At 31.9% G+C, this 27,419-nt stretch overlaps 1 protein-coding gene across 2 annotated transcripts; it reads right to left on the bottom strand.

The window, feature by feature from the left end:
• Positions 1-178: 178 nt before the first annotated feature.
• On the bottom strand, positions 179-26,584 carry LOC143052357 (uncharacterized). 2 transcript variants are annotated; one of them, XM_076225364.1, is made up of 6 exons: positions 26,464-26,584; positions 22,452-22,612; positions 16,067-18,919; positions 9,664-10,093; positions 6,879-8,681; positions 179-5,905 (listed from the first exon to the last, which is right to left on the bottom strand). In XM_076225364.1, exons 2-5 carry the CDS (start codon positions 22,457-22,459, stop codon positions 6,879-6,881), a joined length of 5,094 nt encoding a protein of 1,697 aa, XP_076081479.1. In that variant the 5' UTR covers positions 22,460-22,612; positions 26,464-26,584; the 3' UTR covers positions 179-5,905. The 2 variants fall into 2 exon arrangements, with proteins under 2 accessions (XP_076081479.1, XP_076081480.1); XM_076225365.1 differs by having other exon boundaries at positions 22,462-22,612.
• Between the last annotated feature and the right edge of the window lie 835 nt (positions 26,585-27,419).

Below are 27,419 nucleotides of genomic sequence, written 5' to 3'. Positions count from 1 at the left end.
TTCCAAAGATTGGTTTTCCATACAAAAGGCAAACAAATATATCAGTTTCAATTATTGGGATAATTAGGGTTATATACTTGATGGATGATTTAATATTACTACGATAAGTGCTGCTATCATAACAAAGTTATCTTCAACAGAACCAATGACATCTGCATAAATTAACCAAACACATACATAAAATTGAATCTGTATTTATTTTTGGTCTAAATACATATAGCTCTTATAAACAACCAACAATTTAGACTTCATAGAATAGACAAACCTTTTACCATAGTTATTTGTAAACATGCAATAATCAATAATTAAGATACATATACTGGTATAATATAAGGTTTAAGGTAAATATAGAGATATATCTAAGTTGAAATTTACAGGACTAAATCTATGTAGCCTTCTATTCCATATATAATTGACAGATTATTCAACATAAGTAGTTAAAAAGTATTAAAAAATCAACTTATCATTCAATATTTTGCAACTTGAAAAATATAATAACTGATCCAGGGTTTTCACCAAAATCTTGACCAATCACATTCCAGAATAGATCCAGTAACCACACTTCATTTACAAGGCATCTGCTAAAATTCCATTCGACTTTTAATTATTTTCTTTTAATTATTATATCAGCCAATGAAATGCTTATCTCCAAATATTTAAGTGTGCATTTTTTTCATCAAAACTAGAGGATCTGGAAATGTCTTCTAAACAGAAAGTTAAGCATGACGTTTTCATGTCCTTGTAAGCAAAACCTTAACAAAAGATCTCCAGTTTGATCAGATTTGGTCAAACATATATAAACTATGATTTTAAATTTGACTAGCAAAAATAGAAATTAAAAATCTCTTATTTGATGTCAAATCTCACCTCCCCCATTCTCTTCCTTCTTAATAAGAATTTTGTGTTTGTGGATAACCTAAGTTACCAAGGCCCAACAGAAAATAATGTATATTTTGGCATTAACTTAAAACTGTTATATTACCAAGTAGAATATTGAATTCACGCCAAAATAAAATCTATATTCCAGCATCTACCATTAATGCATTTTGAATCTAAATATTCAAATTGGAATAAACTATTTCATACTGTCAAGGAATGCTTATTTATCATTGAAAGCTAGGTCCCAAAGGACCCACAGTTTAGGTTGGTTTTTTTTGTGAGACAATGTCATAGATTTCTTTGTTATTAAAAAGCTCAACATAAACAACAAAAAACTTTCTCGTATAAAAAGGTGAAAAACACAATAGACTAAGTTAGCATTGACTAGATTATATCCATAAATGAATATACATGCAAATACTGGTAAAACTGCTAAATAGCATGAACAAGACTAGTGAGAGTTGTCGAATTATAACAGTCATGTGACTTACTATTCAGCTTTAAATAAAATAATATACTACAAACAAATCACAAAAATACTGCAGTTTCATTTTCTTATGAGGGGTACACCTTATGGAAATTGGAACTGTAATTTCTGAAATTTTTTCATGACATTGTCTCACAAAAAAAAACCTAAACTGTTGGTCCTTTAGGACCTAGCAATCATTAATTATTTTTTTTGATTGTGTAACAATGTGCCAAAATGCATGATTAAACAAAGTCATTTCCATAAATGCTGCATACAATTAATATTATCAAAATTTCAAATGCTATATTACCATGATTACTATCTCGTCACAATATTTTCAATAAAAACAAGGAAAACATTTAAGAATTTACAAGTGTCATATCATCAAAACATGATACATCACATCCAGTCTAATACAAAAATAGAATTTAAAAAAAATCCCTTAAATTGACAGTTATTACAAGATGTAGGAAATTAAGTCTGCATTTTGTTATAAACATATACTGTGGGTGATGCAAATTACCATATTTTTTTTGGTTATTTAATCATTTTAAAATAATCTGCATAATAGTATCAGACATATCAATGAGAAATTAACTTAAATTACAATGTATATAAAATGTATTTGTGAATTTTATGAGAAATGAACAAAATTTCAAATAATACATAAAGCATTAAAAAAATAACAATTCCAAAGAATGCTTAATTAACAGAGACTAGCATAACAAGATCTTAAAGCAGTTTTACCATACCTGGTAAGTACCCTAAATCCAAAACCTATTACAAGAATGATAATTAAGTCAATATTACTATCAAACATAGAAAAACTACATATATAAATGGATAAGCATTTTGGCAAAAACTGGGAAGCACAAACAAGTTATTATCCATATTTTAAGGTACACAATTTATGAACTTGTAAATCTTTTCAAGTAGCACTATTTAAATCAATTATGAAATGTCACATGTCAATCACATGGTATTCAGTATAATGGCTGAAGGTCAAGTATTCTTAAAAATGATACATATGACATAGAACAAATAATGAATTATTTTATTTTATTTTGTTAAGATTTATTGTATAACAAGCTTATAAAATTTTGATGATGTTGGGTATACTTTGGAAACTTGTCCTTTCCCAATTAGCATGATATTCCCTACCCTGACCCCATTATCATTATTCCCAATCCTGTATTCATACTTTAAAACCTATAATTATGAATAAATATGTACAGGTACACTTTGATTCCAGACAAATAGACTTTTTTTTAACAATTAAAGCATTGACTAATTATATCTGTTTTATTATGTCCATTAAAAATTATTATGGCACCTTAAATCTTTGTATTTTGTAACAGTAAATTAACATCATTATATGCATACAAAAAATAAAAACAAAATTCCTCTATCACAAATAATTGCAATTAGTTTTATGAGGATTGGAAATTAAATTAAGTGAATTTTCACTTTTACAAATTCCTATTTCAATGTATCTTTAAAGGAAGACAATTTATGACCCGTCACATTAAGACTTATAAAGTGTGGATTCATTATTTTTTGTTGGATACCAATTTTTCATGGATTTCGTGGGTACAGGTAAACCAAGAAATTAAATGTTTAGCTAATGACAAATTTTTCTGTAGGCTTGTTTGCAGGTTTCGGCCGAACCATGAAATTAAATATCCATGAACAAGCAAGTTTTCCTTAATCCACGAAAATCGGTATCCATGAAAATCAATGAATACACAGTAGTTCTTAGCAATCTATCACAAATTTAATACACTAGATGAAAAATATGTCATAAAACAGAAAAACATAATCTTCAAACATACAATTCAAATTGCAAATGTGATATCTTAAGATAGCACAAATAGCATCCAATATAACTAAAATAATCAAAAAACATAATAACAATTTCTAGAATAAACAAGCAAAAACAAAAATGAAAAAAAAATCATGAAAAAATCATAAATTCTATGCATTAGAACAAAAGCAAAAAAAAGCATAACTTTCCATTACATTAGTCAAATACTTGTATATATTGAGGACAAAGGTGTGTTGACAAAACACGACAAGGACATCTTACAAAAAAAATCTACTGGAAACATGCATAAAACAGTACAACCATTTATTTATAAAACTTTCATATAATCATACACACAAATCTGAAAGAAGAATTAATCAGAAAATATAATGAATGATACCTTAATCATCCAGTGGGAAGAGTTTGATTTTTATAGAATGAATACTCTATCACAAAAATTCCAAGAATTTGTTTTTGTTCAATAGACATATTTACACTTGTATGCAAATTTGTCTGCCATAAATAAAAATCAAACAAAATGCAACAAATTATTGCATCCCAATTCAAAACATTTGATGGTATACTAAAGAAATATTGTTTTTTATGTCAGAAGGTTGTTGACAGAGAGATCTGTGACAAAATTCGACTAAAGGAGAAGGTCCAGTAAGACCCCTTTTTGGCCCCAAAATATAGCAGTTTTACAAAATTGTTAAAATGTAAACTTTTAGTTATTTATTGGACAGTAGAATGCTTCTACTACATAAATATGGGTTGTTTTTGACAATTTAATGCACATATATTGGGTACTAGCACCATTAAATCATGCTAAATTTCTGAAATCATCACAATTTTAGCATTTTAGTTAAATTTTAGACGGTTTTCGTGTAAAACAAAAGTGGACGCATTCGTGTTCATCCTTTATATTGAAAGTAAGTTGTATTCAATGATAATACATAACATATATAAAGGTTGAGGATGAACACGGATACAGCCACTTTCATTTTTGACAAAAAACATCTGAAAAGTGACATTTTTCGGCATATTTGGTAGATTTTTCATATTTGAGCTTGAATCGGATCATTTTTAATGATTAAATCAGTTAAAATCGTTCACATAAACTAATTGATTCAAATGAAATAGACACTTCAGTGTTTAAAAAGTGGTTAAAATCTTTCGTCAGATGAACCTGAAATTTGAGGCCAAAATCGGTCATTACCGGACCTACTCCTTTCATATTTTAAGATGCATCTATTGTCATGATTGTAAATATGTTAAGATAAAAACAAAAGTTATCTATGCAAATTACAAAAGGTCCACAGGTTTTTCCGTTAACACTCATGAAAATAAAATAAACAATGATAAATATGTTAAGATTTCCAATAAATACTTAACAATACATGACAAAAATCCTCTTAAAGGGACATAACTCATATAAATAAAATAACAAAGAGAAAGACACAAAAGGGAATCATATAAAAATTGCCATTTATTGACACTTTTGATTTCTAGTGAAGCAATTTAAAATACTGAGAATATACTTTACGGTGGTGAATTTTGGAGAATCCCGTATGGAAAATACGTAATTAATATGAAATTGACATACGAAAGTATGGTTACCCTATAAAGGCTGTAAAGATCCAGAAAAGTAGAAGAAGAAAGTAGTCTAACAAAGAATTTTATTAGATTGAGATAAATATTTTAATCCAAATTTAATAAATGGTTTGAGTATCAAGGACAAGATTAAATGTACAAATTATTGTTCTGATTCAAACAATAAAATAATTACGAATCAAATAATTATAATTAATGTCATTAGTACTGTAATAAATTGTTTTTTTAATTAAATTCATTCTAGAAAAAGTTGTCATGGACACTTATGCTAAACAATATAATTGTTAACAGCATAATATTCATTGGCTAAAACATATATTTAACTCATATTTCTATAAATTGCCTCGAAAATAAAAATACAACAGCTAGTAGTAGAAGAAAATTCAGATATAAATCATGCATATAATCATGATAATGATTTTTTAATTTACCTTGATTATAATCATTTTAAACACTTTTTTCAATTAAAAACATTCTTGAAAAAGTTGTCATGGACACTTATGCTAAACAATGTAATTGTTAACAGCATAATATTCATCTCATTAAACATGTTAAAATTTGATCAAATTACAACAAAAAAAATCCTTATTTAAGTAGAAATTTTCAATTAGCCATAAAGTACCAATCATTTTGATTTTTTTTTCTTTAAATACTTTTACACTTAAATATTATCGGTGGAAAATCCAAAGGATAAAAAATATCAAAAAGTTTTTTTATATTTAAGTAGAAATGTTCTGATAAGTCCTAAACATGATAAATGATATTTTCTATAGATACTTTGCACTTCAGTAGGGAAAGATGACACTACTTGACTAAGATAGAAAATTAACATAAGAGGAGCTGCCAGCTCCTGCATTAATGAATAACATAAGTAAATGTAGGTAGTGCTCTCATGAATGCTGTTGGAAAATCTGAAGAATGAAATATATATCAAAACATTGTTGCCATGACAAGAGACAAATAATCCTATAACATCCAATCAAAACACAGAAGGAATGGTACAATCCAATCACATGATTCTTTTAGTCCAATGGTGATGAATTAAAATGATGATATATACACATGATTTACAGATGCATGAAGTTTGTTATGGTTTGAACACATATCTTTGTTTTCTAAGCCTTCATACTTCTTTAAACAACCTGCAAGAAAAAAAACATACCATGAATCATCATGATCATGTGTAAGTGTAATTCATCAATATAATATAACATGTATAAAACAGAAAATATTACATATCAATCATCATTTGAAAAAAATGTTTTGTTTCTTAAGCATGTTTAGCATCATTTGAGTCTTCAAAACACTGTTTTTTAACATATGAAATATATGGTGCTACCTCTTTAAACTTTGACTTTTGGATTTGACAGTTTTTTGGTGATATATGTGATATTGGACAAACTTGTGTTCTGTCTGTTTATTGCAAACCGAGCGAGAAAGGCATGTACCATGTCAGACTATCTGGATCATGTATTTTTTCATAGATCATTGACATTGTTTTTATGTCTATTGGTTTGATGGATGTTGATCAGCATGATCAGGTCATTGTGGTCTGTTGTACTCTCAAATAGCATATAGGTTTTGGTAATTAGTGATTTTCTGTCATAATAATTGAGTGTTTTCATGGACCTCGTTGGTACAGGGTGACCAAGAATTGAAATAACCTCCAAAGTGCAAGCTTTCCTCAACAAGGTACCCACGAAAATATATGGATCTACAGTACATTTGTACTAAAAGCCTTAAAGATTATGTTACCATATTACATGTACATATGATAAATTGTAGTTCTATAATTTCAGCATTTCTCACCTTTATTTTTTTATTGAAATAGTTTATCAAACTTAATGCAGTTCAATTTAAATATCAATGATCAGGGGAGATAACTTTGTTACACAAATTTGCTCAATCAAGAGGGAGATAATTCAATCAAATCGATTACCTAAACATGCTAAATAACACTTTTATGGTTGAAAATGGGTCTACCAATTTCTTGTAAGTTTTTTTGGAATTGTCCATTTACAAGAATAAAAGTGTTATTTAGTTTTAAAGTAAATCTGAGTAATCTCCACCATTATGCTTCTTAATGGGTCTACCAATTTCTTTTTTACTTCTTACCTATTTTTTCCACATCATATCAACTGGCCAGTTTGTAGCGTCTTCCACCCTGAGTTCTCTGCCTGACGTAGCTATATATGGTTTATATCCACGAGACGTGAAGAAACTTAAGACTTCCTGTGTTACTGTCCCAGACTTTAACCACATCCATTCCATAAAGACAGCCTGGACATCCACCATCTCAAAAAATTTAGTCCCCCCTTTTAGCACATATCCCTCATATCCTTCGACATCCATTTTCATAATTATTTTTTTGAAATTAAATCCTGGTATATTTAACAAGTCATCTAATTTAGCAGTTACAACATCTTCTCCTATTTTACCGTTCACGTTGCTACCTTGAACTTTATTTGCATTGCTACGGTCCATCACAAATGTTCCGCCAACATTTTTCTCATCTTTACCCAAAGAGACAGTACCTCTAGTGTCAGATAACGCATTGTAAATTAATGTTATCTTACTTCCTAGATTGTTTTCTATGATAGAATTGCACATACGTTGCACATTAGAAGTCAATGGATCTACCGCAATAACATTCCTCCCAAATTTAGCTACACCTAATGTGTAGACCCCTAAATTAGCACCTAAGTCAACAAATTGTAAGTCTTCATCTGGTTTAAGTAATGAAATAACACTATTGACTAGTCCTGTTTCCCAGCCTCCATCACGTAGGATACTACCACTAACCCACTGGTCAACAGATGGGTCATAAACAAAGATAGTATATGGTCCAGCGAGGGAGTCACTTATTTTGCCTCTTGTCATTTGTGGAAGATTGAGACAGACGCTATCATCAGCCAGCCATTGTCTTTTATCATGGTGATAAACTTGAACCCCAGAAGTAAACTGAGAAGAAACTTTTGAAGATTTTTTAACCACCGATGTTTTTTTCGTTTTTTTCCACAACACATCAACTGGCCATGTTTGAGATAAAGAAATCTCTAATCTAGAATTAGAGTTAGGATTTATTGGTTCATAACCGAGATCCTTGAAAAAATTCAAAATTTCTGTGGCATCAGATCCACTTTTATGCCACATCCATTCCATAAGAACGGCCTGTACGTCCACTTCTTGGAAGAATTTTTTAGCACCTTTGAATACATGGTGTTCATATCCTTCCACGTCTATTTTCATAATAACTTTTGTAAAATCAAAACCTGGGAGTCGTAGAAAGCTATCAAGTTTTGCCGTTTGTACGACATCATCATATTTCCCACTATAAGCACTTCCAGAATATTTCTCCATGTTCTTTCCCTCCAATACAAAAGTACCTCCTACATTCCCATGGTCTTTTCCAAAAGATACCTTTTCAATCTTATCTGACAAAGCATTTGTCACAACGGTAATCTTGTCCTCAAAATGGTTGGCCAGGATAGATTTACAAAATCGTTGTAAATTGATTGACAGTGGTTCAGCAGCAAATACACGCCTACCAATCTTAGCAACAGCCAATGAGAACACACCTAAATTAGCACCAAGATCCATAAATTGCAGCTGTGAATCTTTATTTAACAGATCAAACATTAGCCTGATCAAATGAGGTTCCCATGCCTCATTCCGTAGAAGTCCTCCGCTAACATGAACATCAGTATTGGCATCGTGAACATATATCGTAACATCTCCCGCTGGTGTATGCAAATTAGCTTTCAAGAAATTGCCTGATGCAGAGCATGATGAGTCATCTGGAACCCATGTTTTTCCATCTCTACGGTAAAAGTTAACTCCATATCGTTTTGAAGATACTTGGTTGGTTTTTTCAGCATGATCAAAAGCTTGATTTTTCTGGACATGGGTTTGAGGCACCTGCAATTGTAATTAATTAACTAATTATATAATATCTATGTTCTTTGTATGTTGAAAACCATTTTACCTTTGCTTTTGTGTTTTTACCTCATAAGTAAAATTGAGAAAGGAATGCATGCTTCAGTGTGTGTCAAAGTTAAAGATGCTTTAAAGATCTTTTGTGTTGCATGTTTATATATTGATATGAACTCTTGCTTTCTATGTTTAATTGGATGCATATGTTTTTATGTTTTATGTCTTATGTCTTATGTCTTATGTCTGTTGTCTGTATGTCTGTATGTATTATGTCTTTACGTCTTATGTCATGTCTGTATGTCATTATGTCCTATGTATTTATGTCTTATGTCTTATGTCTTAGGTCTGTTTGTCTTTATGTCTTATGTCTGATGTCTTATGTCTTAGGTCTGTTTGTGTCATGTCTTTATGTCTTGTCTTTATGTCTGTATGTCTTGTCTGTATGTCTTATGTCTTTATGTCTTTTGTCATGTCTGTATGTCTTCTGTATGTATGTATTATGTTTTTATGTCTGTATGTCTTATGTCTTTTGTCTAAATGTCTTTATGTGTTTATGTCTTAATGTTGTGTGTCTTTACGTCTTATGTCATGTCTGCATGTCTTATGTCTGTATGTCTTATGTTTTGTCTGTATGTCTTATGTCTTGATATCTTATGTCTGTATGTCTGTATGTCTTATGTCTGTATGTCTGTATGTCTTATGTCTGTATGTCTTATTTCTGTATGTCTTATGTCTTATGTCATGTCTTTATGTCTTTATGTCTTATGTCTTGATATCTTATGTCTGTATGTCTTATGTCTGTATGTCTTATTTCCGTATGTCTTATGTCTTATGTCTTATGTCATGTCTTTATGTCTTTATGTCTTATGTCATGTCTTATGTCATGTCTTTATGTCTTATGTCATGTCTTTATGTCTTATGTCATGTCTTTATGTCTTATGTCTTATGTCATGTCTTTATGTCTTACCTGCTGAGATCTATCTTGCTGATTTTGGCTACTTTCAGGTGTATCACCTCTACCTTCATTATACAAAGATGATTGTTGCCCTCTTTGTTGTTGTGTCTGTCTAGGCTGTTGTTGTTGCTGAACTGCATTTGGTTGTTGTTGTTGTGACTCTCTAGGCTGTTGTTGAACTGCATTTGGTTGTTGTCTTTCATGCCGAGTTGACTTTCTAACAGAAGTTTCTGGTCCGTTTTTGAATGGATTTCCAGACTTTTTCCTTCTCCAAAGTACGTCAACAGGCCAACTTCCAGGATATTGTGTATCCAATACAAGATTACTGCCAGGACTGAATGGTTCATAGTTATATCTGGTGAAGAATTGTATGATTTCTTGAGCACTGGAACCATCTTTTTGCCACATCCATTCCATGAGCACTGCTTGAACATCTACAGTTCTGTAATAAGTAGTTCAATATTAAATACTGCTTAAACTTTAGATTACAAATTACTGTAAATTCAGATATATTTGTATTGTTTGTGATGCAATATTTGGAACAAAAAAGGCTCCATCAAAAAACAAATTCAATTGCTTAACTATAGCAATAAAAAAAACAAAAAAACACAAATACATTTTTTTTTTTTTTCAAAAAGAGTCCCAATGTCCCCTGCATTGGACCAATAACTAATATATTATTAATCATTGTTAATAGACCTATTTAGGATGGTGACCCCATAATTACTGCATGATTTTCAGGTACTTCTTTTTAAAATGCAAAGCATAATCCTAAATATCTTTTTAAGCTGAATGTTTACTTACAAATGCCTTATATAATTAACTTTATCATGTTTATATATAATTCCTCTTAAACAGTTAAACATCATGAGCATACTTGGAAAATAAAATAAAGAAATAAAAGAAAAATTGATCTGTCTCCCATTTGGAAAAGAGTTGCTTTTCTTTTGTCATGTTAATGTACATGTTGTATGTATATTTTTATTTCCTCCAATATTGAATTGCAAGTAATCAACTGCCCTTTTATTTCACCCCGCCTAAAAAAATGCTATCATTCTCAGGGGTGATCACAGAAGAAGTGAGGGACTATGCCACCTTAGAACTCCCCATTTCACTCCAGAGAACCTCATGGCAGAGGTTTATGTGGCCCTTGATTTTCTTGATTACAATTCTAAATGTTTTTATATTTCAAACAAAGGCAAGAAAAGAATAAAACATTATACATGTTATAAAATTGGTAAAATGCCAACAATCAATTCAATTCTGAAAATAGATTTACTGAAAGTCATGAAAGTCATCAAAGAAGGACAAATATAAATCATAGGAAACATTTTTTTACCTTTTAAGAGGTATTTCTACCTCTTATTTTTTTACTTAGAACCTGCTAATTCCTACATCTAATTGCTTTAAATTCCTGATATTTTTTTCTGGTCCTAAATATACATAAACTATTTGCCACTGGATGTCATCAAATTACAACTTTAAATTATTTTTTAGAATGCATTTTTTAAAGCTGATTTTTTTCCCTTTTTTTCCATATATATGACACATGTACATGATGTATGATGAAGACATACTCTAGATCTATCAATCAGTTTAATTTATGTCTGGAGCTGGCATGTCTGCTAATACTCCTTTTTAAATCATTTATGTATCTTTGTCATTTTGCATAGTTTCTTTTTATCTATTCTGACGTCTGACTTCTTTTCAACTGAGTTTTACTGTGTGTATTGACTCTGACTTCTTTTCAACTGAGTTTTACTGTGTGTATTGCTGTCTGTTTGTTTGTCTACATTAGCTTCAGGTACATATATAGGGCATGTAGGGGGAGGGTTGAGATTTCACAAAACATGTTTAACACTGCTGCATTTTTGTGCCTTTCCCCAAGTCAGGAGTGAGTGACCTTTGTCAGTCTTGTATGATTTTTTATTTTAGTTCATTTGTATATTTCTGAGTTTAATTTGACATCCATTATCATTTTATTACACAAATTCACTATTATCATGATAATAGCAATCTCTTTACACTGTAAGTAAACAAGAGTGTACACGCTGAAATGTCTCGCCTTCTATACTAATCATTGATATTATGTTGAAAGTCCTAAGTATAAAGCTAAGCTTTATTACAACTGTCACATAAACTTAACATTAACCAAGATAACTAAACAAAGACCAATGAACCTTGAAAAAGAGATCCAGGTCAGATGAACCATGCCAGGCAGACAGGTACAGCTAACAATGCTTCTATACAACATATATAGTTGACACATTACTTATAGTTAAAGAAAAATAGACCAAAACACAAAAACTTAACACTGTGCAATGAACCGTGAAAATGAGGACATGGTTAAATAAAACCTGCTCGACTGACATAAAGATCATAAAATATTTCCATACACCAAATATAGTTGACCTATGGCATATAGCATTGTATAGCATTAGATAACTAGAGGCTCCAAAGAGCCTGTGTCGCTCACCTTGGTCTATGTGAATATTAAACAAAGGACGCAGATGGAGTGTTTTGGTGATGGTGATGTGTTTGTAAATCTTACTTTACTGAACATTCTTGCTGCTTACAATTATCTCTATCTATAATGAACTTGGCCCAGTAGTTTCAGAGGAGAAGATTTTTGTAAAAGATAACTAAAGATTTACGAAAAATGGTTCAAAATTGACTATAAAGGGTAATAACTCCTAAAGGGGTCAACTGACCATTTCAGTCATGTTGACTTATTTGTAAATCTTACTTTGCTGAACATTATTGCTGTTTACAGTTTATCTCTATCTATAATAATATTCAAGATAATAACCAAAAACAGCAAAATTTCCTTAAAATTACCAATTCAGGGGCAGCAACCCAACAACAGGTCGTCCGATTCATCTGAAAATTTCAGGGCAGATAGATCTTGACCTGATAATCATTTTTACTTATGTCAGATTTGCTCTAAATGCTTTGATTTTTGAGTTATAAGCCAAAAACTGAATTTTACCCCTATGTTCTATTTTTAGCCGTGGCGGCCATCTTGGTTGGTTGACCGGGTCACGCCACACATTTTTTAAACTAGATACCCCAATGATGATTGTGGCCAAGTTTGGTTTAATTTGGCAAAGTGGTTTCAGAGGAGAAGATTTTTGTAATAGATTACTAAGATTTACAAAAAATGGTTAAAAATTTACTATAAAGGGCAATAACTCCTAAAGGGGTCAACTGACCATTTCAGTCATGTTGACTTATTTGTAAATCTTACTTTGCTGAACATTATTGCTGTTTACAGTTTATCTCTATCTATAATAATATTCAAGATAAATAACCAAAAACAGCAAAATTTCCTTAAAATTACCAATTCAGGGGCAGCAACCCAACAACAGGTTGTCTGATTCATCTGTAAATTTTACGGCAGATAGATCTTGACCTGATAATAATTTTTACCCCGTCAGATTTGCTCTAAATGCTTTGGTTTTTGAGTTATAAGCCAAAAACTGAATTTTACCCCTATGTTCTATTTTTAGCTGTGGCGGCCATCTTGGTTGGTTGGCCGGGTCACGCCACACATTTTTTAAACTAAATACCCCAATTGTGATTGTGGCCAAGTATGGTTTAATTTGGCCCAGTAGTTTCAGAGAAGAAGATTTTTGTAAAAGATTACTAAGATTTACGAAAAATGGTTAAAAATTGACTATAAAGGGCAATAACTCCTAAAGGGGTCAACTGACCTTTTCGGTCATGTTGACTTATTTGTAAATCTTACTTTGCTGAACATTATTGCTGTTTACAGTTTATCTCTATCTATAATAATATTCAAGATAATAACCAAAAACTGCAAAATTTCCTTAAAATTACCAATTCAGGGGCAGCAACCCAACAACAGGTCGTCTGATTCATCTGAAAATTTCAGGGCAGATAGATCTTGACCTGATAAACAATTTTACACCATGTCAGATTTGCTCTAAATGCTTTGGTTTTTGAGTTATAAGCCAAAAACTGCATTTTACCCCTATGTTCTATTTTTAGCCATGGCGGCCATCTTGGTTGGTTGGCCGGGTCACGCCACACATTTTTTAAACTAGATACCCCAATGATGATTGTGGCCAAGTTTGGTTTAATTTGGCCCAGTAGTTTCAGAGGAGAAGATTTTTGTAAAAGTTAACGACGACGGACGACGACGACGGACGACGGACGACGGACGACGACGACGGACGCCGGACGCAAAGTGATGGGAAAAGCTCACTTGGCCCTTCGGGCCAGGTGAGCTAAAAAGACCAAAACTCAAAAACTAAATTTTGACCACTGAACCATGAAAATGAGGTCAAGGTCACATGACATCTGCCCGATAGACATGTACACTTAACAATCATTCCATACAATAAATATAGTAGACCTATTGCATATGGTATGAGAAAAACAGACCAAAACACAAAAATTTAACTATAACCACTGAACCATGAAAATGAGGTCAAGGTCAGATGACACCTGCCAGTTGGACATGTACACTTTACAGTCCTTCCATACACCGAATACACTAGCCCTATTGCTTATAGTATCTGAGATATGGACTTGACCACCAAAACTTAACCTTGTTCACTGATCCATGAAATGAGGTCGAGGTCAAGTGAAAACTGTCTGATAGACACGAGGACCTTGCAAGGTACGCAAATATCAAATATAGTTATCCTATTACTTATAATAAGAGAGAATTCAACATTACAAAAAATTTGAACTTTTTTTTCAAGTGGTCACTGAACCATGAAAATGAGGTCAAGGACATTGGACATGTGACTGACGGAAACTTGGTAACATGAAGCATCTATATACAAAGTATGAAGCATCCAGGTCTTCCACCTTCTAAAATATAAAGCTTTTTTAAGAAGTGAGCTAACACCACCGCCGCCGGATCACTATCTCTATGTCGAGCTTTCTGCAACAAAAGTTGCAGGCTCAACAAAAATTAAAAAATTGTACATCCTGGTAGAAAAATGTGTTTAAATATCATGAATATATATAGGAAAATCATCAAAAGGGTTGAAATATATACGATAAATGGGTACAGCTTGTGTAAATAACATAACGAGTTTAAATTAATTGACTACAATATCTATATTAACTAAGAACTCAAACACTTTAGTCCTTCATATTATCATATAACAGTACACCCAAGAAAAAAAAAGCGTAGGAGGAGTAAATGAAATAATACCTCTTTTAGCATACCATGTATACCATACCTTCAAAGTGTCTGTGCTATAAAAAATCATTTATGTAAACATTGATCATGACTTATCATTATTTAAATTTTGAAAAAAATATAAAGCAAAATAATTTTCATGATTTTTAGGGGATTTTTTTCTTCTTCTAAAATTAAAGCTGATAAAAAACAAATGACGTGTCTATCTTAAATGTTTTTAGGTATTTCATATTGCAATAAGCTTTAAATAAAAATAATCACATGTGGTAAATTTTTGCCCACTCATGTACAAGACTCATTATCTATTAAATTTTATTTGTTTGTGCCTTTATTATTACATAATGTCAGTCAGGGTTACTAGTACTACTTGTATAACATGTAAAAGTAACTTTTATTTACTTGAAGAAGTAAAAAAAATATACTTATATATAAGTAAATTTGTAGGATACTTATACAACTGAATTTTATTTACTTGTATAGGTAAAAAAAATAATAGACGTAGTTATGTCCCTTAGACATTCAGATTTTTTTACTTATATAAGTGAAAAAGTCATCATATCTTCATTTCTTAAATTCTTAAGATTTCTTTGCTCTAATAGAATTTTAATGTGTCTGCCCATTGCAGATGTCTTTACTATTCATTTAAGTGTAATGTCATGGACAATGAAAATCCCATTTATCTGTTATATCTCAAAAACACTGGTCATTTACAAGCCCAAAAAGAGCAATTTTTGAAGGCTTTGCACAAATACCTAAGATCTTTGCGCAATAAGTTTCTTTGTTGAATTAATTATGAAATGAAACATTGAACTCTATTAAAAAATTATGAGCTAACCTGGGAAAAATCATTAAAGACATGATTTTAAATCTCAAAACTTGAGAATTTTTGTCAGATTGTAAAAACAATTCTTTTATAAGTAAATTTTTGAGAAAATTAAGGGGGGATTATTCAAACATTATAATTTACTTATCATATTATTTTTTTTGTTTCTTCTTGAAGTAAATAAAAATTACTTGTACAAGTAGTACCCCTGACTGAATGTAAAGATGCATTGACAATTTACATTTTTTTTCTATAAAACTTGATGGACATTTTAATGTGGACTCATTTTGGGCTGGTTGACAATTTAACCAGTTTATGTTCATGATGTTAGCTACATTTTTAGCTTTACAAATGGTTGAGAGTGTGATGACCATCAACATGATCAATATAACTAGAATTATCGATATACATACCTAAAGAACTTATCAGCGGCTCTGAGAACATGGTGCTCATATCCCTCCACATCTATCTTCATAATCACTTTCTTAAAGTTAAATCCAGGCACATCTAAAATGTCATCCATCATGGCTGACAGGACGACATCATCGTATTTACCAATAACTGGACTTCCACTAAATTTGTTCATGTTTTTATCATTGAGAACAAAAGTGCCGCCTACGTTACCTTTATCTTTACCAAATGTTACATTTTCTCTCTTGTCTGACAATGCATTTGTAGCAACAGTTATCAGACTTTCAAATCCATTAGCGGTTATCGAAGCACAGAATCGATGGAGGTTAATGGACAAAGGTTCTACAGCCAAAACACGTCGGCCATATTTAGCAACAGCCAATGAAAATACCCCTAGATTTGCTCCGAGGTCTATAAACTGAAGCTCAGAGTCCTGTTGTAGCAATGAATACATGAGTTGGGTAAGATGTGGTTCCCATGACCCACCACGAACAAGACTCCCACTTACATGAATGTCGACGGTAGGATCATGAACAAAGATTGTCAAATCTCCAGCATTCGTGTGCATGTTTGCTTTTAATAAACTTTTTGGATCAATGCACATTGATGTGTCTTTGACCCAATTCTGCATGTCCCTTCTGTACATTCGAACCTGTGAATTAGTTTGAACACTTCTGGTTTGTTCAGGCTTGTCCAGATTTTGTGGCAGGGAAGACACTTGCTTTTTCCTCCAAAGAACATCAATGGGCCAGGATCCTGATGATGAAGTATCCAGTACAACTTTCCTCAATGGGTCAAAGGGTTCATATCCACGATCGTGATAAAATTTGAAAATTTCTTCTGCTCCTGATCCTGCTTTATGCCACATCCATTCCATTAAAACAGCTTGAACATCAACTTTGCTGAAAAAATCGCTAGCACCTTGCAGGGCAAAATGTTCATAACCCTCAACATCCATTTTTATAACGACTTTCTTAAAATCAAATCCAGGTAATTTCAATATATCATCTACTTTTGCTGTCAAGACTTTATCTTGATACTGACCACCATATTGAGCCCCACGTTGCTTTTCTGGATTTTTTCCGTTTAGAACAAATGTCCCACCAATGTTTCCAACATCCATTCCAAACGATACAGTTTCTCTCTCATTACCTAAAGCATTTGTTACTACTGTAATTTTATCCTCAAAATGATTATCTCTGATAGATCTACAAAATCTTTGAAGATTAATAGATAATGGTTCCACTGCAACGACTTTCCGACCATAGCGAGCAACCGCTAGTGAAAATACACCCAAATTAGCGCCAAGATCAATGAACTGAGAAGATGGGTCTGCCTCTAATAGAGAAAACATTAGCTGAATTAAATGTGGCTCCCATTCACCATTCCTCATTAATCCACCACTGACATGGACATCAACACTTGGATTGTGAACATAAATCTTAACATCTCCGGCCTGAGTATGCATGTTGGCTAACATGAAGTCTGACTCTACACGACACATACTATCATCCAGATTCCATTTTGTCATATCGTGGCGGTACATTTGAACCCCTGTAGATTTTTTTGTAACTTGGTTTGATGAGTTTGGACTATATTTTGCAACTTGTGCATGGGTATGACCTGTATCTACACGCTGTCGCCATAAAATATCTACTGGCCAAGCACCTGGAGCACGAACATCTAATAACTTATTACCATTAGGGTTCACAGGCTCATAGCCATGATTAGCAAAAAAGTTAATAATGTCGTTAGCTTCTGTCCCAGTTTTGTGCCACATCCACTCCATTAGAATGCCCTGGACATCAACTTTACGGAAAAATCTTTCAGCACCATTCAACACATGACTTTCCCAACCTTCAACATCCATCTTAATTATAACTTTTTTTAAGTTAAATTCTGGAATAGTAAGTAAGTCATCTAACTTTGCTGTATTTACTTCATCTGAGTATTGACCTACTACGGAACTACCTTGAATTTTATTTGTGTTTTCATCCTTTGCGATGAAAGTTCCGCCCACATTCCCCTTGTCCTTTCCTAACTTCACCTTCTCGTTTTTATCAGAGAGGGCATTGTGAACTATTGTTATAAAATCTTCAAACTCATTTGCATCAATAGATTTACACAAACGTTTTACATTGATTGACAAAGGTTCAACCGCTATCACCTGTTTGTTAAGGTTAGCAACGGCAAGGGAGAAAACTCCAATATTAGCACCAAGGTCAATAAACTTAAGGTCATCATCCTTTTCAAGAAGAGAATAAACCAGCTGAATCAAATTTGGCTCCCATTCACCATGTTCCACTAAGCTAGCGCTAACATGAACATCATCAGAGGGATCATGAACAAAAATTTTAACTTCCCCAGACGGTGTATGCATTTCTGTTTGTACAAACTTTTCTTTTTCAATTTGACTGCATATTTTATTATCTTGCATCCATTCTTTCTTATCGTTTAGCTGGAGTACATCAAGTAAGTTCTCCTCCCCTCCATTCTCCTCTTGTAAGTCTTTGGTTGTAATTGAATTTTTATCTTTTTGGTTTTGATTACTTAGATTGTCTTCCCTTTGTTCGATTTCCGTCTCTGGTTTATTATTTTGTGACTCAGTTTTTTCTGGTATAAAAAGTAAGTTGTTTTCAGATTCAGTTGCGGTTTTCTCAAAGTTAGCTGGATGCTCCTTATCACTTGCCATTGTGAAAACATTGTTTTTAGCAACACCCTTTCTGCCATTATTATACAAACTGTCTAAACGAAGTGAGCCGTTACCAAAGGTGTTGTTGACAAACCATATTGTGGATAGGACTGTTATCCCAAACAGGAAAAGTAATAGAGTCTTCTTCTTTCTCATGTTAAGTCTGAAAACATAAAAAGAAACACACACTTTAAGAAAGGTCAATTTTCAAATATTTACAAAACATCTTACAAGTGGATCAAACAGGGTGTACATGTTGTATTTGGCCAGATCAGAGTGCAACTTTGTAAAAAATAAAAAAGATGTTGTATGATTGCCAATGAGACAATTCTCCACAAAAGACAAAAGGACACAGAAATTAACTATAGGTCACCGTACAGCCTTCAACAATTAGCATAGCCCAGACGGCATACATTTGTAGTTAGCTATAAATTAAAAGGCCCTGAAATGGGAAAATGTAAAACAATTCAAACGAGAAAACTAACGGCCTAATTTATGTACAAAAATGAATGAAAAACAAATATACAACACATCAACAAACGAAGTCGCAAATGTGTAAATAGATCACAAAAATACAATATTTGAAAAAAGAGACTGCAAATAGTAGTACCTTTGTATGACAAACCCATAAATATTTGCAATGTTTTCATTATTGTGTAAATTGCCAAAAAAATCAGGTGTCACAAAAATAAAAATCACCTTTTCAGTTTGCAGCATTCCTGAAATTGCAATTAGAATTTGGCATATATGTGTTCATTACTCATAAATTGCAATAATTTCTGTTTTTTCCCATATATATGACATTACAGGAAAAAAAGTAAACAGCTTACTTACAGCATACTGGTGCATACTCCTTCCATTATAAGATTAGTAATAATGATAAAAAAAAATGCATGAGTTAACTCCCTTTGAAAAACAAATCAACTCTAATAATCTTTCGTAAAGATGATCGTGATAGGAGCTATATTTACGTGTGACTTTAAAAATAAACACATTGCTTCTTAAATTATTTAATATAACACTTATCCCTCAGAAAAAATAACACATTGATACTAAATATAGTAAATATAACACGTAAGTGTCAGTAACCTTTCTCGTTTACACATCTGGAATACCGTAGGTGTTTACCTCGAACTGTTATAATTTACCAAGTGACAAGGTCTGCTGAAAGCTTTCAACATGTGGTCTATATAGCTTGTCAGCTAAACATAGAGGTCATGTGATAGTATTGGCATACTGTAAATTCAAAATATTTTGAGAGCATTTTTTATTGCAATTTTGTCTTATTAGAATAAACTGCGATTTTAACTTTTGCAATATGGAAAAAAATCCTGTTTAATATTTATAAAAGGTACCAGGATTATAATTAGGTACGCCAGACACGTGTTTCTTCTACATAAGACTCATCAGTGAAGCTCATATCAAAATATTTATAAAGCCAAACATATAAAAAATTTCAAATTGCAAGTTTAAACTTTTAAAACTTGATTAAAACATTGCAATAATTTCTTAACTTACAGTATAACATTAGAATATATCTGGCATGTCTTGGGAGAGTACAAATTAATATAATAAACAGCTGCGCCATGAACGCATGATACGCCCAACGTCTTGTGTGGAAGTTTTATGCAATAATCATAAATAGTTTCTGAGAAAGTTTTAAGCAATAACCATATATTGTTTTTGAGACACGGCGGGGACATGTGAAATCCCCAACCCTGTTTTTTTTTTACAAAAAACTAAATTTCACTAAAATAAAGTTTTGAATCATCACCAAAAAGTATACAGATCTTTAGATTAATATAACAAAGAAGTGTGTAAAGTTTTAAGCAATAATCATAAATGGTTTTTGAGATACGGCACAACATGTAAAAAAACCCTCCCCCTTTTTTACAAAATACTCAATAACTCAAAAATGAAATTTTGAATCATCCCCAAAAAGTATACAGATCTTCAGATTAATATAACAAAGACATGTGTAAAGTTTTAAGCAATAATCATAAATCGTTTTTGAGATATGGTGCGACATGTAAAAAAAACCTCCCCATTTTTTACAAAATACTCAATAACTCAAAAATGAAATTTTGAATCATCACCAAAAAGTATACAGATATTAAGATTAATATAACTAAGAAGTGTTTAAAGTTTTAAGCCATAATTAAGAATCGTTTTTGAGATACGGTGCGACATGTGAAAAAAAACACACCCCTGTTTTAGTTACATAGTGCCGTATCTCAAAAAGTTTTAATCTTATTTTCACCAAAAAGTATACAGATCATTTGACCATCATAAGAAACAACTATGTTAAGTTTCATGAAATTTGGATGAGTTGTTCTCAAGTTACAGTGCGACATGTTTACGCCGGACAGACAGACGGACAGACAGACGGACACCGGACAGTTGTATACCATAAAACGTCCCGTCAAAATTTTGAAGGGCGTATAAAAATTAAGAAGATGTGGTCGGATTGCCAATGAGACAACAACAAAAATAAATTGTAAAATATTTTTGAACAATTTCTCAACACGATACATGTATAGCCTTTTTGCACTGATGCGGCGTAAAGCAAACACCAATCAATGAGACAACTCTCAACAAGACACAAAATGACAAAGACATCAACTATCCTAAGTCACTACACAGCCTTCAACAATGAGTTAAATCTGCATTCATAGTCATCTATAAAACCCCGAAATGAAAAACGTAAAACAATTGAAATGAGAAAAATTATGCTTGATTTTCTTTGTGTAAAAATTTTCATTTAAGCTTTGACATTTTACTTTAATTTGAATTTAGTATGCACCAGATGACGTACATGTATACATGACATACATATTGAAGTGAGAAAATAAATTGTCTTTATTCTCTTTAAGTCAAAAAGATTGATGAGACAGAAGCTATCAACATGATTTAAGATCCAAATATTCACATATGATATAAAACATCAATGGACAAGGTTCCTTACTTGATCATTTTGGCATGGGTAATTGTCATAATATTTACTGTAATTTCAGAAATTATTGCGATTTTATCATGTTTATCATTGAATATGTTGAACATGTTGAAGACAAAATTGTGATTTTAATTTTTTTGTTATTGTGAAAAATCCTGTGTACATGTAATTCATATTAAAAATTTTAAAATAAGAGTTTTAATTATTGTGATTATAACCATGTTATATTTTTTGCAATAATTTTTTTGATTTACACTACATTAAATTCAGAAATTTACTGTGTGCATTTATTATTGCGATTTTGTCGTTTTAGAGAAAAATATGATTGTTATTTTTGCGATATAAAAAAAAGTCCTATTTAATTCATCTAAAAAAATTCAAAATGTGAGTTTGAATTATTGAGATTATAACCCTAACTCTAGTTTGGCATTAAAATTAGAAAGATCATATTATAGGGAACATGTGTACTAATAAAATCGAGAAAGGAAATGGTGAATATGTCAAAGCGACAACCACCCGACCATAGAGCAAACAACATAGTTTGAACTTGATTGGACTTCAACTTCATCAAAAACTACCTTGACCAAAACTTTAACCTGAAGTGGGACGAACGGATGTACGAACAAACGAAACCAGACATAATGCCCCTCTACTATCATGACTATTGTACATGAACATGTAGGTGGGGCATAAAAATCATAAAAACATCACAATAATTTCTGAATTATAGTAATCTACTTACAAGTACATACTATATTGCGTAAAACATGAATTAGTCCATAGTTTTATTGTTTCATGTGTACTTTAGATCTTCTGTCTTCATTCCATTTCTTTAGCTCTGGTGGATTAGAAATATAATGTTCTAAAATAAGCTGCCTTCTTCTTACATCATGTTCATTATACCTGTAATTTAAACAAATAACAAATACATTAAAGCTAAAACAATCTCCATTCAACTTGTAGATCATGTTTATAAAATTAAAGTCTACCTCAAAACCAGAAAACAAACAGACATTTTAGCTATAACAATGTATAACATGTACAAAACCAGGTTTTATCCACCCTTTTCTACATACATTTTTGTACTTGACATAAGGTAAAATAATGCTTGTACCAAGTTTGGAATAGCACACCGGTTTTCCATACATTTGATGTGGTTATTTTTTTCGATTTGTTAATAGACTTTCTGTGTTGAATTTTTCCTCAGAGTTCTATATCTTTTTTATTTAACTTTCAAAATGGTGCCAAAGGTCATGAAGGTATTGAGGTTTAAAATCATATGTTTATAACTATATGTATCTTGTAGGTCTGGCAAAAAGTTGATAGGTCTGTCAAATTGTCTACCTTGCTGGCCGCAATGTCTGACAGGGGGAAAAAGTTATCTGCATCTCTAAAAAGGTGAGAAATGGCTAAATTGGATCTCAAAGTTTTTACAATCCAACAGAAAAAAATGGCATCAGCATTTTATTTTCGTAGGAAGGTATTGAAAAAAAATTATTTACTTACCCTTTCAAGATATCATAATTATTTGGACTAGGTTAATATGAACAGAGTATTTTCATGATTTTCAATATGTACATCATGTACATAGCTATACAAAAGAAAAATTTAAACATTAACTAAGCAAATAAATAAATTATCATAGGGCCATAGTTATTATATTTTTAGTTTTACAAAATTTTTTGACAAAACCAATGGGTAGGAGGACGAAAAAAAAAAAAAAAAAAAAACTGCTGCTGCTGCTGATTTTTTTTTTAATACCAACCGTCAATATCAAAATTTTTTTTTTTTATTTCACCAGGAGATTTTCTACTAGTGTAACAACTATTTTTTTTTCTTGACAAGGTTTGAATTGAAAATCAATGTGCAACAACTTACTAAATCACCAAGAGCATAAATTTAGATTCTTTCATGCAGTTATGAACTAAAATTTATTTTTTTTGGCATGAAAAACACTGGGTCGGAGGAGAAAAAAAAATAAAAATCAACATTTTTAATTTTATTTTTTTTCCTATTTGGCAAAAATTAGGGAAGGAGGGTTCGTAAAACTAAAAATAAAAAAACTACGGCCTAGGCAGGAAAAAATTGGATGATTGTGTACAGAATCACTCACACACGACTGGAGCTGGCCCCCCTTAGGTCAATCAGCGCACCCCTCCTTACAAAAAGTTCTTGATCCACCACTAATTATTGTGTTCCAGATAGCGATAGTTTTATAAGCAGACTGACAAAAAATCTAAGGGAAGGTCTGTGATGCCAGTGTTTTCCTAAGGATTTTCTGATAGCGCTGTGGTAAGCGCGCGATGTTGGATTCATTCACCATTGAATGTCAAGTAAAGTCAAACAATAATGATACGGTTAATTTTAGAAATTTGCCATTACTGCAGCATTAGTAATGGTATCGGCTATGTTCGCCCTAATGACTTGTTCGCCCTACGTCCGTTCGCCCTGAGTTCGTTCGCCAATAGAGTCCGTTCGCCCTACTTAAAGATATAATATTCAGGGCATTGAAGTTGAATAAACTTATTCAGATATTTCTATGGTACATATTCCTATATTTAAAAGTTAATGGTTTGTTTAGGATCATTATGATCATTAATTGTTCAATGACAAAATAATTCGGATCACTAATATTGTGAAACTTGTCCTTTGAAGGATGAATTATAAAAACAAACGTTTAGTTTTGATAAAATATTCAGCTTGAAATTAATAAAAACAATAATGATGTACGAACCGAAAATCATGAAACAGATTTTCAAGTTAATTTATTATAATACTCTGGGCATACATGTCAAGTGACATGATATTCGCGTGTAATACACGCTTTTTCAACGGTTTACACGCGAGGATTTTGTCACATGGCGTGTACACGCTTTTCACCACTTTACACGCAATTACACGCTTTTTCGTTCTTTTCATTTTTTGGTCGTTAGTGATATCGCTATTCTCGGGTATTTTCCTTATTCGGCGATAAATACCGAAAAATTCAAAGCAATTGTTTGGCTGCCGTATTGTTTATTTTTCTATATGGACAAACAGTAAAAGATAAGTAGTTTGTGATTAGTTTTAACGATTTTGTGACTTTCTTTCAAATTCACTTTACAGGGGAAATGTGCACAGAAAGAGGTCACTTTTCAGGACCTGTACCGTCGCCTAAAGTGCCAATTGGTAAGCCAAACGATGTGTACGGCAAGATTCAAGATTTATAAATTATATTTTGGAGTTCGAGTTTAAATGATCGAGTGACAAGTAACGCATAATTTGTGCATTCTATGTTGCAATGATAAAAAAAACAATACATGTGAGAGGAGAAATACAATGTAGCTATTTGAATAAACATTTAACATGTTTATCTAATAGAAATCAAATTTATAAAACATTTTTCTTTTTCAATTTCAGTTTCAAATCTAGCCAACATGGCAACAGATTTCTACAGGCCATGGGGATAAAAATACCACAGAACTGTTGCATCAGCTCTGATAGTACCAGCTTTCTTCTGATGAACTACCCAGTTTTAACCAGGCAATAGCAATGGGAGCAATGGCAGAGATAATCTATAGATGACATTTTACATTGCCAAAAAAAACCAAAACATTATGACATTCTTTCAAATCTTGATGAAGCTAATTCAGTCAAATATCAATTCCTACTGTGGGAGAGCCTTTTCAATTATAAAGAAATTAACACTGAATTCTGATCCGAACTTGACTATGTTACATTTGTATTGTGTGCTGTTATCAAATAAATGTAACTAAAATTGAAACTGGCAGTTGTTTTGAATATGTGCCTAGTGGTGGTGCTTTAAAAGCAACATAACAGACCACTGTTTAATACAATAAAAGTTCAAAGTAGAATATATATTGTTTTTTTATATTCACAAATTTGTATGAAATTATGAACATTACCACATTCATATTAACAAGTCCGCATCTATGTCACGCGTTTTCACACGCTTTTTGACATATCATGTCATGTCATGACATGATTTCCCATTGTCAGAGGTTGACATGTATGACTCTGGGACTAGTCTCAGTTGAACTGAATACAATTATTTTGTTAACAAATATCAATAAAGATAAATTTATACATTGTATTCCAAGTATTCTACTCTGCAAATAAAGAGAAAATGATAAATATATACAAATATTCTGTCAATTTTTCAACAAACTTTAACATATTTTATTAAAATACTTAAAATTATGCGACTAGACAACAATTAGAAAAAATAAGGGCGAATTGACTCTTGGCGAACAGGTACCAGGGCGAATGCAAATCAGGGCGAACGGACCCGGATTCATTAGTAATCCAAATAATTATGATGTCTTGCAAGGCTATTTTATGTTTTAGCCATTCTTTTTCTTACTTGCTAAGGACTGGATTCTTTATAAGAATGTTTTAGATCCACTAGACGTAGATTAGATTAGACATGTTAGATGATGAACCGATTGAGTTTCTTCAGGTAACTTTGTTGGTTTTTTTTTCATTGAAAGAACTTAGAAAACTTTTGTATCTATGACTACACTTAAAACTGTGAAGAATATGGGACAGTATTACAATATCTCAGCCTTGAGGAGAGAAGAAAAGCAGTGTAATTTATAACTATGTAAATTATATCCGACTGTCCGATCCACCTCCGCCCGCGGCTTGCAGCTGCAAATATTGTGTTGCTAAAATATTTGAGAAATCATGTTTAGTTAGATAAATGCATCATGCAGTAATTTTGACTCAGTTATGACTTTTACGAAGAACCATACCATTGTTTAACTTTATTACGTGGCAATCGTTACTGATAAAATTCCCAAATTCGTCAGTCGGTGTCACCTGTTCCCTTTGGTACCTGAAATAAGCGTCAGAATGTACAAAAACTCGACCAGGAACCAGAGCAGTTAAAATACAAATAGTAACCCGTTTGGATACGAACGAATCCCGGAAACGTCAGTTTGTTTATCAAATTTTGTCTAACGTTATATCTATTTATACAGCGGCGTAGCTAGGCCAAAATGATGTGTACGCAATGCCCGGGAAAGAAGTCATACGGCGAGGGGTGTGGAAGCTCTAGAGTAAATGGTGCAAAATCCTGCATTCTCGTGATTTCCTGGGACTGAAAATGACCTCACAGAAATCTTATTTTCATGAATAACAAGTCAACTTTTGAAAATAATTAAATTTGAAAAAAAAAAAATTAGAGGAAAAAAGTTCTAATGTGTAGTGGGTAGAGCTTATTGATATATTAGGTAACAATTAAAATATATAGTGCCACCACCATATATTTTAATTGCTACCTAATCAGTCTCAACCCACTATACATTCACTGAGAAAATCCAAATTTCTAAGCCTTAAAGGGTATTTTTTTTTATTGTGAAAATACATAAATAAATCGAATCACATTTCTCTGTTTTATTTTATAAGAGAACAAGCAGTCTTTCTTTTAGCTTTTAATTCTAAAAGTTAGTTCTGAAAGTCAATGACCATTTCCTTTCCAGTTATCCAAAACCGTGTCTGTTGAAATTTGTTTTTCGTGGTATATGTTCAATAGAACAAGCCCAGATAAACGAATGGATTTCATTGTATTTCTTTAGTCGTCTCATGGTACTGAACATGCTGAAAGAGTGTTCTATCGTTGTTGTCCAGACCGACATACATGCATATTATATGTTAAGTATTTTAAAGATTCCCCGTATAAATCCTTGTTTATAACATCATAGTTTGG

The sequence above is a fragment of the Mytilus galloprovincialis genome, chromosome 11 (assembly GCF_965363235.1).
Source record: "Mytilus galloprovincialis chromosome 11, xbMytGall1.hap1.1, whole genome shotgun sequence".
Classification (NCBI taxonomy): Eukaryota; Metazoa; Mollusca; class Bivalvia; order Mytilida; family Mytilidae; genus Mytilus; species Mytilus galloprovincialis.
The sequence above is the reverse complement of the archived record's forward strand: the minus strand, read 5'-3'. Positions and strand labels throughout refer to the sequence as shown.

Excerpts from the sequence above, each read along its gene's own strand:
- LOC143052357 (XM_076225364.1), bottom strand. Across the intron at positions 10,094-16,066 it reads GCCGCTGATAAGTTCTTTAG|AACTGTAGATGTTCAAGCAG; the intron begins GTATGTATATCG and ends TACTTATTACAG. Across the intron at positions 8,682-9,663 it reads AGCAAGATAGATCTCAGCAG|GTGCCTCAAACCCATGTCCA; the intron begins GTAAGACATAAA and ends TTACAATTGCAG.